We start from the raw sequence: 13,529 nt of genomic DNA on the forward strand, positions 1-13,529 counted from the left end.
TTCCTTTTCTTGTTTGTTCTTGGTCCTACCAACAGCTTTTATGGTAACCCAGTTGTGTACTACTCATTCTTTCGATATGCTAGAAATTTACTCAGAACCTAATGGAAGTAACTATGTACATATTGAAGAATATCATAAAATTGTTTAGGCATGTGTAACATGTAGGCCTAGAACATAACTTTTAACCGTAATATAGATTAGTTTCTAGCAATAGGCTCAATGACAAATTCTTTCTTTAATGAAGTTGCATTTTTAATTTGCTACTTAGAAATGGAAAATGTGGCTAAAAAATAAAATAAATATGGCTGAAAACAAAAAGGTTCAGATATAATCTGAATAAAGATCTAAAATTATTGCATATTTTTATCAAACAGTAAGGTAAAAAATGCCTGAGCTGAAAAAATACTTCCAATAATTTTAGAAATATTAATAAAAAACATACATTTTTTCAAAAACGTTTATTTCTGTAATAAAAATATCATGATATAACTTACAGCCATATCAAAATTATTATCAGAATTACAAAACAAACAAATTCATTAATATGTTTAATAACATTATTAGCTCACATCCATAATTCTAAAACATGAATGAAAAATAATAATCATCAACAAATATTAAACAAACAGGTAACCAAAGTAAAATATTTATATACATCAAAATCTTAACAGAAATGTATAATTTATAAATAAATTTACAATATGTGGAGAATGCTTAATTTATCTTTTTTTTATTACCCATACTACAAGCTGATTTTTTCTCAAAACAATAAAGAAGAATGTGATAACAGTTAGTTTTTTAAATCCATTTATAGATTAACATGATAATATTAACAAATTAACTGTGATTATAAATACATTATTTTGATAATGATTAGCAATCATTAATTATATACGCATTAAGGAGAGGGGGAGTTAACAAAATCTTAACTTTATTCTACTCAGGGGGTAGAGAATGTGGTCTAAGTATTTTTATGTAAACTCTCAGGACAGATAACTGTCATGAGAGCTTACCTTCTTAACAACTATAAATATTAAGGTTTTACACATTACTTATCAAATAAACAAAATTTTCATTTGCTCCTTAGTTTTATTCTTGAACTAAATACGTGCATTAGAGAGAATTTCTTTAAAATCCAATGGAATCTCATGCTGAAGGAGGGGGTCAAAAAATCATTATTTTATGTAATTTACTGATGGCACCTTATAAAAAAATCTATTCAATTTAACCAAATACGTATTTGTGTGTGAATGTGCAATTAATAACATCAATGATTAACATATATTAACAATAAAGAGATTAGGTTTGATAAAATTTTCTGCACAAGTTTAATAGACAGGTGCAAACATATTCTCAAAAGCACATTTATGTTTTAATTCTGCATCGTCCAGTAAAAAAGAACAGTTAATCATTTACATCTTCGTATTAACATTTTAAACATATTAAATGTAATTACTGATGAATTTAACTCCTTTTTTTGAGATTAATTCCTTAATCATATAAAATCAACAAAAACAAAATATAGTAAATAAAATGACAGTGAACTAATTTGATATGATAATATTTCTCTCTTGGATTGATTATTACAAAACCAAAATAAACATTTTACTTTAAGAATCACTTTCATTTACATCATAGCAAACAACCAAATTATTTTTGTTTTTCTCTAAAACAAAAACACATCTCTAAATACATTATATAGTTAACCAGTAATTAATTATAAAACATGAGCTTAATTTCAATTAAGCTCATCCTCTGGTAACAAAATAATTTTAAATACACATACTGGAACAAAATTATCTAATAACAAATGTTATTTCTTTATTTCAAATGTAATGTAATATAACCAAATAATAATTTTTTTATTTTTCTTAAAATTGTTTTACCAGTAATATTATTTGATGTAAAATTGTATAAAGCCACCAATCATTAGTAGACTAATTAATATTAAGTATTTACATCGCATACGTAAAGATAAGTTACTGTGTTTAAAAGATTGAATAAAAACAGTAAAAAATTTGAGAACAGAAAATTTTTATGGTTTTATGCTGAAATCTGATTTAATGAAATCACAATTTCTAGATAAATGTGAAGAATATAGAACAATTAGTTTAACTAGTCATGCATCAAAAATCTTAACTAGAATTTTATACAGAAGAATTGAGAGGAGAGTGGAAGAAGTGTTAGGAGAAGACCAATTTGGTTTCAGGAAAAGTATAGGGACAAGGGAAGCAATTTTAGGCCTCAGATTAATAGTAGAAGGAAGATTAAAGAAAAACAAACCAACATACTTGGCGTTTATAGACCTAGAAAAGGCTTTCGATAACGTAGATTGGAATAAAATGTTCAGCATTTTAAAAAAATTAGGGTTCAAATACAGAGATAGAAGAACAATTGCTAACATGTACAGGAACCAAACAGCAACAATAACAATTGAAGAACATAAGAAAGATGTCCTAATAAGAAAGGGAGTCCGACAAGGATGTTCCCTATCTCCGTTACTTTTTAATCTTTACATGGAACTAGCAGTTAATGATGTTAAAGAACAATTTAGATTCGGAGTAACAGTACAAGGTGAAAAGATAAAGATGCTACGATTTGCTGATGATATAGTTATTCTAGCCGAGACTAAAAAGGAATTAGAAGAAACAATGAACGGCATAGATGAAGTCCTACACAAGAACTATCGCATGAAAATAAACAAGAACAAAACAAAAGTAATGAAATGTAGTAGAAATAACAAAGATGGACCACTGAATGTGAAAATAGGAGGAGAAAAGATTATGGAGGTAGAAGAATTTTGTTATTTGGGAAGTAAAATTACTAAAGATGGATGAAGCAGGAGCGATATAAAATGCCGAATAGCACAAGCTAAACGAGCCTTCAGTAAGAAATATAATTTGTTTACATCAAAAATTAATTTAAATCTCAGAAAAAGATTTTTGAAAGTGTATGTTTGGAGTGTCGCTTTATATGGAAGTGAAACTTGGACGATCGGAGTATCTGAGAAGAAAAGATTAGAAGCTTTTGAAATGTGGTGCTATAGGAGGATGTTAAAAATCAGACGGGTGGATAAAGTGACAAATGAAGAGGTATTGCGGCAAATAGATGAAGAAAGAAGCATTTGGAAAAATATAGTTAAAAGAAGAGACAGACTTATAGGCCACATACTAAGGCATCCTGGAATAGTCGCTTTAATATTGGAAGGACAGGTAGAAGGGAAAAATTGTGTAGGCAGGCCACGTTTGGAGTATGTAAAACAAATTGTTGGGGATGTAGGATGTAGAGGGTATACTGAAATGAAACGACTAGCACTAGATAGGGAATCTTGGAGAGCTGCATCAAACCAGTCAAATGACTGAAGACAAAAAAAAAAAAAAAAATTTCTGTAATAATACCAGATGAACAAAAAGAATATCGTATTTTTAATTTGTAATACCTGTAGGATGAGGTGTTTAGTGTTGATTTACGACTATTCAAAGAACAGTTTTTAGTAGCATGCATGATCATAGATTGATTCAATATCTTTTTGTTTGACAGCGCTACAAGCAAAGATGGCAACTCCTGAATAAAAAGCCTTCTGTTTTGCAGTTTGCTAAATGTAAATCTGCAGTTACAGTTCAGCGTGCGCTCTGTAGAATATTTAATTGTGATCCTCCAAGTGACAATTGTCAATAGCATAACCAGATCGATACAACCATAAGTCTATGTAAAGGGATGAACTATAGAACATCCAAGGGTGTTTGAAAAATGTTGAATGAAACAGGGATGTAAGTCTTTTCTGCATAGTCCTAAAAAAAATAAGTTAGGAAGGGCAGTTGTGAACTAGCAATGCCAGTGTGGAATGTTCTATGGAAATACAAACATACATGTCCATACTATTTACAGCTATTGTAAGTTTTGAAACCTACAGACTACACTATGAGTAACAATTCTGCAATCAAGATTTCGTAGCATGACGATGACAACTTTCTGGATTGTATTATGTTTATCGATGAACCAACATTTCATTTTACTGGAAAGGTTAACACACATAATGCTTATAGCTGGAGGTTAGAAAATCCCCATGAACACTTACAATGGGTTAAGGACTCCTAAAAATTAAATGTTTTCTTAGCAATAACCTGATGACAAGTTGATGGGCTGTTCTTTTTCAGTGAAGCAAGCATAGCAGGAGTTGCTTATTTGGAAATGGATATGCTGCTAACATTGCTCTTTCCTCAACTGCAAAATGAACCAGAGAATTTTATATGACAAAAAGGTGCATCTCCTCATTGTCATAATTCTATGTGGTATTGGTTGAATAATGTTTTCCCCAACTATTGGATTGGTCAGTATGGGCCGGAAGACAAAGCTTGTCTGCGGCAAACGTCACCTGATCTGAGCCCATATGATTTTTTCATTTGGATTTTATAAAAGATGTTGTATATATGCGCCTACATTACCTACTGATCTACCTGATTTAGGGCACAGAACTGAAGTAGCTATTATTTCCATTCCTTCAGATATGCTGGCAAAAGTAAGATATGAACTCTCCTGTTGGTTGGCTGTAAGCTGTGTGATGAAAGGTGCTCACATCAAAAAGTTGTGAGGAAAAACTAAGAGGTACTCTTTCATTTTTTTGTAATTTATTACTGTAACTCAAAATTAAGAATGTTAAATAGTTTTAAAATCTTGATTTTTTTTTACATACCTTTCTTATAAAATTATTTTTAGGTAATTAAAATAAGTCAGTAAAATGCAAGCTCTTAAAAATCAAATTTTTTATTATTTGTTTTTAGTCACCGGCAACAGTATTAATTCATTTTATTATTTTTGTACAAATTTTTAACAATATACATAGTAATAAACAAAATTTAATTAATACCGAATAAAACTGAATTACATATGGAATGCGATTAATCATCAGTTTTTAACCGAGCAGCAACCTATATAAGAAAATAACTTAATGATCATATAACTTAGCGACTGATAAATTAGAAAACCATAGCTAAAATGTATGTTTTAATCATTATATGTTCTACTAAACATTAAATGTTTCCAATGAACTGTGACATCGCAATGAACTTTGCTACATGAGGTTACTTGGATGCAAGCGTGCTCACAACTGTTGTTTTTAATAATGACTTACAGAATATTATTTTAATTTTCAAATAATTTTCTATATTTTAAAGTCATATAACACATTGAATCCTACCTTTATGTTGCCTATTAGCTGTTATGCCGATTGAGATGAACAGAATTTATAATTAATGTCATATACTTCAATTTTTTAACAGGTTTTATATTATTCCAACCAAATATTAGCAATCGTTTATAATAATTAAAAATCTTTTTAAAATGTATCACATTTACTTTTAAAATTGTTGAAAATTTTTAAAATAATCACAATTAACAAAACTTAAAAAAATATTCTTTTAATTCATTATATTGAGAAAGATACGTTTCTGTTATATTTTCTTAAGATAATTAATAAAATACCCATAAATTTATTAATAATTAAACAATGTAAATACAAAATTAACTGAAATCAGTAACAAAAAAAAAGAAAAAAGTGAGGTCTACACAGTCAGGGTATAACTGTATAACTACAGGTCAGAAAGCAACAAGTACTAAATACTTTGCTATTATAATTCGTAAAATTTCTGTAAATATTATCGTTTGGCAATCTATATATATTCAATTTACTTTAACTGTTGTTAAGAACATTTCATAGAATCGACAACTTAAGATTTGAAGTGCTTTAAAGATTTTATCTCTCAACATATCTGCAATATAAGAATGTGCCATCACCAAATGGGAAATATTTTATTTACAAACCGATAAAAATGTAAACAATACTTAGATGGTCAGTAATTTTTTTCTATAATAGCACAAATAGTAATACTAGAGTTCTGTGAAATGTGAATATGTTAGTTGTATTAAATAAGTGACACTCTTTAATATTTAATTGATTTTTATCATTACTGCAAATTTTCTTAGTAGATTTTAAAAATCTCCATGATCAAGTCACACCAATTTAATTTTTTTCCTCATTAAATCTGCATCTGTAATTTTTCAATGTAATAGCATTATTTATTACAATAATCTGTAATAAATCACACTCAGCATACTGCTTTGTAACATCTTTTCTAATTCAACCTGTTATTCAATGATTTGAAAAGATGACTCACTGACGATCATAAATAATGCTTACATCTATTATTATTGACCGCTTTCTAGAGATGACCTCATATTGCGCAATATCTTATGTTCAAATGAGGACTGTGAAGTAGCCGAGCAAGAACAGAAGATACAAGTATTTTATTCTTATTTATGATTGTCAGCCTTGATTTTAAAGCATTATTATTATTACTAGACCAAGCTGAGAAAAATGAAATTGTAATTAAGGATGTCAAGCAAAACACTTTATATATAAATGTTGAGAATGGATTAATTATATGAAAATAATATACTCAACAATCACAGTACAGCATTTTTAACAAAATGAAACTAGGGCGGTTTTGGACATAATATCTTAGAATGAGATAAGAAAATTCTGTGTTACAATTAATATGAACAAACTGATCAAACTGGTATTAAAGAAGGAAAATTGTTTAATGCAATAGCGGATTACCGATAATTCAAATGTAATTCTAACTGAAGCGTGTGAACTACTAAGCTACTTCAGTTAATGACTGTAAAAACAAAATTAAACATCAAACTCAAATTAAATAAAAATTAAAGTAAACATCAGACTCATTTCTCCCTAATTAAACAAATGTCTCTGATTCAAATATTACTAATTAAATGTAGTTATGAGAACTATCTCATGCATTAAGAAATCTTCAATAACAAGAATAATATTAATGCTCATTAATACAAAATTATTTCAAGATCATGTTTGTAAGGATCCTGAGTTCTACATATCACATTTGATTTCATCACCTTAATAAGATATTTTTTTTGCCACTAATTTCGCATTAATTTCAGAACTGAAGTAAGTAATATGATGATAAAAGGCAAATGTAAACAGCAAGAAACTATCAAAAAACATAACAGGATACATTATCTGACACACATGTTATTTATGAAAATTATTTGGGTAAATTTGTTTGCATGTAGAAATTTACAAATTTTATGTCTGCATTCACTTCAAGCCTTTCAGCATGTTCAGTACAATTTTTTACATTGGCTATCAGGGAAACTTGCTATTATCAACAATGCAGATCACAGAAGAATGTTAAAAATTAGGTGGAATGATGAGGTTTTAAGAAAAACGTAAAATGAGGCTTTAAGAAAAATATAAAAAGACAAGTTTGGCATAGAAGCTTACATAAAGAACAAATAAAGTTAAGCCATTCTATATTAAAGATTATAAATAATTCAACATACTAATATAAAAAGTAAAAAAAAAATTAAAAAATAAACACTGGATTATATAAAATGGACAATTTTGTAAATGTAGAAGTATGCTGATGATAAGAAACATCACAAAATAGAAAATAATAAACAAAGGTACTGATTTAATGGTAATAAGATTGATTATAAAAAAAAGTGACATAACTACGACTTAAATTAATATTATATTTTAGATAAATCACTTTGCACTGGAAAATTCTTACTGGATTAACTTCTTTCTTTAAGGGTTAATGAAATCTTGTCTGAGGGAAAGTGAATTTCTTCAATTTTATATATATATATATATATATATATATATTATAGTTGTATTACCGCTAATTTCATATATAATTTTTCATCTTTAAAATAAAGATTAAAAAATATATATTTTTGTTTCAAACATTTTACCAGCCACTTTATCGAATAATATAATTTAATTAATTATCATAATGAGACCACCAGATAATCAATTAAAAAATTGACTATTGAGGTAAGAAAAACTTACCTTACGTATCAAATTCAATGTTAAACATATGTCTTTCCTGTATAATCCTAAAAAAAAATATGTTACGGGCAGCCGTACACTAACAATGCCGATATGAAATGTTTTAAGAAAATACATGTGCGTCCATACTAGGTTTTGAAGCCTACAGACTGTATTGTGAATGCCAACTTTGCAATCAAAATGTTGCAGCATGAAGATTACAATTCTCTTTATCTTATTGTGCTTAGTGATGAGTAAAAATTTCATCATAAAGAAGTTAACACATATAATGTTCATAGCTGGGGGTCAGAAAATTCCCTTGAACGCTGATCTGGTACGTACCAGATTTTTCATTAAGAGGTTTTCAGAATACTTTAATAATTATAAAAGTGGAAATAATAAGTTTTCAAATACATAAGATCACCTTACAAAAAATAAACAGACAATTACATGTAATACAGTAATTTAAAAATAAATAACAAAACTGAAATTGATATATTTGAAAAACATTATACAAGTAAATCTAGAAGTAAATATTATCTCATGAAGTGAATACTACTTCAAAAGCAATCAGTAGATAAGCGTTTTTTGCTTTTAATTGTCTATATCTGGTGGTATCAATATAATTAATCCAAATAATACGCACAAGCAAATTAAAAAAAAAAAAATTAACACAAAAAGTAACTTAAAATTTCATTTTTATACAACATATTCTACATTAAACAACCAAAAGTGCAATTTTAAACCTTTTTCCCCATTTACTTACAGACTTATAAATTTAATTAGATAGAAATTTAATTAACTTTTTAAGATAAGCTTTTATTAAAAACAGTAATGTATATTTACTTAAAAATAATCTGTTAAGATTCAAAAATTGAATTATTTTCTTTAATAAATTTCTAGTAACTAACCTACAAAATCAACCGATACAATAATAAACAGAACAGAATAAAACTTAAAATATATCTGAGCAATTTTCATTAAGTTTTTCTAATCAGTTAAGCAAATACTGTAGTTAATAAAATGTGAATTACGAGCTATTATTAGGCAATCTTCTCACTTAAGGTATCGATTAATTAAAACCTTACATTAAATTAAATAAATTACCATGACTCGTCTCTGTTTTTTACTTCGTGAACTACATTTTTTTTCAGTCATACAGATGAAGCATATAAAAAGATATTGAATAAAACAAAAACCCTTTTTTATTGATTTAATTAACATGAAAATGTAATACAAAACCTTACAAAAGTTTTAATTTTCATATTTCTTTTATTCTATGCAAACCGACCATCGAAATTCTTTAATAATGCATAAGACTTGTTAATGGATGGAAAATATATCTGAAAATTTAATAGAAATCGAAGATGGCTATAAAAATATTTTACTAAGTGCAGGAAACACACAGTCAAGCCACTGCAGGCACTTGGGGGTAGCTCTAAGCAGTAAACTTGAACTTACATGCAACATTCTGAGCACAGAACAAAATAGCTGCTGCTAAAAGACAGGTATACTAGTATTATATTTAAAAATGATTTTAACAAAAAAAAAAAGAAAAAGTAGCAGGCTATTTTGATTTTTGGATTTTTTCCAAGTCTGTGTATTTATGTCATTCAGGAGAAACAAAAAATTACTAATAAACTTTAGCCACCGACAAGCCTTTGAATAAAAATTTATTAATAAAATAAAACTGGACCGATTAATGTTAGTAAACAGAAAAATAAAAGTCACATTATATCATCTTTGGAAGAAATACAAACAAATCTTTAATTTTAATGTTCTTTGTTTATTTATTCAAAAACTTATTTTTAGTAAGGAAGTTGAACTGGACATTTGCATGTTCAAACAGTTAAGTAATAATATGATTATTATAATCGACTTAAAAAAACCTGTAATTTAATTAAAATTTTATTTATTTATTTTAATAAATACAAGACACAAAAAAATTTATAAAATTGCAACAATGATTGACATCACAACAAAAGTGCGAGCACTGCATTTTCATATAGTTTCAAAAAAATAGCAGTGCTGAACAAAAAAAAGGTAAGTAGTTTTAATTTATTACATATTAAGAATAAAAAATGTTTAATACACATTAAAGAGCTTAATGTTCTCTTATCGTTTCACTATACAAATGTAATTTAGTTTTACAGTAAAAAATTATTTTGTTTAAAACCGTAAAAAAATATTCAAGAAAAAAATTACACATAGTTTGAATGTTAAATTATAAAATATTCGTAAGTGAGCACATTCATTTTTAAGTTTCAAAATTTTAAATTCAGAAGAAAAATTACAGCATCAAAAATACTTAAACATAAATTGAAGTTGAATGTGCTGTCAAAAACATTTAGTAATTATAAACATGTGATTTAAGTAAACCAGTGTCATTTCTGGATCAAACAAAAACTCATTAATATAAGTCATATATAACACATATATGAAATATATAAAATGAAAAAAATCAGATAAATTAAAAAAAAATCTGTCATCTAAAATGGAAAAAACAGAGTAAAAATAGATAAATATTACCGTAATGGTTAGATCACAAGTTAAATTATCACAATTTTCTCTATAAATATATATATATATGTATATATATACATACATATATATATATATATTTGTGGGTATTTGATTTGCTTCCATGATTGTTGTTATTGCCACAAAACAGCTTCAATAAAGATTAACATTTCAAGACTATTAATCAATCTGGTAAAAATCTTTCATTGATGCAGTTAAACCTCTCCCTGTAACCAATAAATTAAAAAAAAAAATTAGGTGTATTAATAAAAGAGACATTTTTTATACTTTATATAGTTCCACGATGGTCGTACATGGGTCTAAATAAAGCTTAAGTTTAATACCGAAACTCTTCACCAATAACATATTTTCCAATCTTTTTCTAGTCCATTATAAAATATCTTAAGCTTCACAATAAGAATAGATTTAATTTATTAATAGCTTATAAAACCTTCAAACAAGTGGTTTTTTTTTAATGATTGGGACTTTTAATCCAGCATTCCCAGAGTCTGCATGTTTATTAGTGCAAAAAAATTAACATTTTAACATACAGAGTAAATTTACCTCGGTACATGAGGGATAAATTTTTCAGTTTTACATGCACACACATCAAATATGAAGGCAACTCGGAAAGTTTTAGACCTGAAAAAAGAACAAGATTTCTCAGAAATCTTTTTTCAATGTTCTCACCTTGCAATTCAAAAAGTTCGGACTAACTTCCAACTTTCCTACTTTTTAAACTCTAAGTATAATATGATTTGTCCTTCTAAGGAAAATAAATGGTTATCTCAGCTTTTACCTCATAATTTGAAGCGAGGTAAACCCAACAAATATAGCAGCACACTTCTCTTAACAACCAGAGAAGCATGTTACCATGGAATACTTCTCCCCCCACTTAAAGATAGTACTGCCTTTTTACAGGTAATCAGTCTATGAGCATCGCACCATGAGAATCCAAAAAAATCTATAACTATGAATTTTCCTGTGGATGGAATTAGTTTTGCTTTCTCTGGCACACTTTCACTTGGCTTCACCTACTGTTTACTCTCTGATATGTATAGTGAATCCACATTTCATCTGCTCTTGTAGAATGTTAAAGAAACTCAGCAGAACTGCTTTAAGAAAATCTGAACACCTTCAAGAAATGTTCAGTCTAATGAGTTTTCAGTTGTCTTGACACAAGCGAATCCATACAACAGAAACCCTATTCATATTAAAAATATTACATAAAATGTAATGACTACAATCAATTGAGATGTTTGCAATATCGGCAAGCTTGTACATCTCCAGTCTGCGATCATTTGATACGGCAAAGTGGATTTTTAATACATTTTCACCAAAGGTAATAGTTTTTGGACATCCTAAGCATTCATTATCTTAACTGGATGTACAACCGCATTTAAATTTGTAGTCACTACCATCAAAAACAAAAGGGAAAAATCCTTTAAACTGGAATCTTAACTCTTTTGTAAGTCCATCACGGTTAAATCATCTAAACAAAGTACTTTATAATAGCTCAAACTTCAATTTTAAAACTTATTTACTGTCTTCGTTTGCTTTACTCGATCACCACAAACAAGCAACTAAATACATACATCTGAAACTTCACAGCACAACATCTTAAGGATCATACTTGACAAATATCATAGATATCACACGGGTTAGATTTTTAGAAATGCGGTTTGACCAACGACTAATGCGGGTAACACACTCAAAGGAGCTGAAGGTAAAATGTTGGACATGCTGAGAGTTTTATTTAATACTTGATGGGGGGAGCTGATCAAGCATGCATGTTGCGCTTCTACCAAGCTCTAGTCCATTCCTGCTTGGACTATGGCTGTGGGGCTTATTCATCCGCTTGGTCCACCACTCTTACAATGCTAGATAACATCCATCATTCATTCATCTGTCTTACTGCATGTGCTTTTTGTTCAAGCCCTGTGGAAAATTTACCGGTGGAAAGCGGTGAGCAAGCCCTTTCAAATAGACAAAATCAAATGATCTGCACTTATGTAGCTCGTATTAAAGCGCAACGAAATCAACCAACATCTGGTTTGATACCAAGAACAGCCAAGATCTACTGTTCCACTAGGCATCAGAGCTCACCGCCTTTTCTCATCATTTGTAGAACAGCAGATTTGCCTAAACATTTAATCAAAGTAATTTTTAAAGATATTTCTGAGCTATAAAGCCTATAGGAATTATACAGTATTTTTCTTATTATTAATTGTAATAATGGATATTACTGTACTATTTACTGATAATTTGAATAACAATTTACATGGGAATATCTTTCAAGTTTTGCAATAGAATCCATAATTTATAAATCACTGAAATACTATCTAACAGAATGATTAAAAAATTAATAGAGAAATTTTTTCAAGCTTTCTTTAAACAAACACTTTAATCAACACACTTTTCAAACAAAATAAATACTATAAATGTTCCTCATTCCAGAAACGCCAGCATGATCATGATAATTAGTTAACATGAATAAATCAAAGAACAAGTATCTTCTTTCATTTGTTTACTGTTTCATTTGTACTTGTTTATTTGTCCTCTCACAAATCACACGATAGGTATCACTAACTCATTTAGAACTGCAATCTCTTCTTAACATAAACTTCAAGTATCATTCAACAGCTATTCATAGCCCCAAATAAGTGCCAAACAGAAGGCAGTAAAACATACCTGTCATTAACTTCAGTCATCTATACAAACTGCTTTATTAAATATGTTTTAAATATTCTGTCGTTAATTAAACCATTAGATTTTCATACTGCTACTCCTTAAGACATTCTAGTCATTGAAGAATCATCAGCCAATAATGAGTACAGTGAAGTTTAAGTTCTTAATCAATACCAGACAAAGATCTAAGTCAGGTTGTTGCACCTGTTCAGCATCAATATGAGGACAGTAATGAGACTGATTTTCAGAGAGAAATTTAAAGCACACAAAGTGGCAGTCCTGCAAGCATACAAATACGAAGTTGTGTTGCCTAATTCCTGTGTCAATTTCAAGTTGATTGTTGTAGTCATTGAGTGTCAGAGATTGTTTGCGTCAAGTGTAATGGGTAATTGCCTATTACAGAAAAAAAAATCAATCGCATTATGCGATTCAGTTTTGTATCAGTTTAAAAAAAATC

General features: G+C 28.4%; 1 protein-coding gene across 3 annotated transcripts in view; it reads right to left on the reverse strand.

Annotated features, from left to right (window-relative positions):
• Nucleotides 1-4,748: 4,748 nt before the first annotated feature.
• mael (germ-plasm component protein maelstrom) overlaps nt 4,749-13,529 on the reverse strand; it is a 73,717-nt gene continuing 64,936 nt past the window's right edge. For all 3 annotated transcript variants that reach the window (XM_075377543.1, XM_075377544.1, XM_075377542.1), the window contains one exon: nt 4,749-10,611. In XM_075377543.1, the coding sequence (XP_075233658.1) occupies nt 10,565-10,611 (47 nt within the window). In that variant the 3' untranslated portion in view covers nt 4,749-10,564. The remainder of the gene's footprint in view (nt 10,612-13,529) is intronic.

Source organism: Lycorma delicatula, chromosome 10 (assembly GCF_047948215.1).
Source record: "Lycorma delicatula isolate Av1 chromosome 10, ASM4794821v1, whole genome shotgun sequence".
Classification (NCBI taxonomy): domain Eukaryota; kingdom Metazoa; phylum Arthropoda; class Insecta; order Hemiptera; family Fulgoridae; genus Lycorma; species Lycorma delicatula.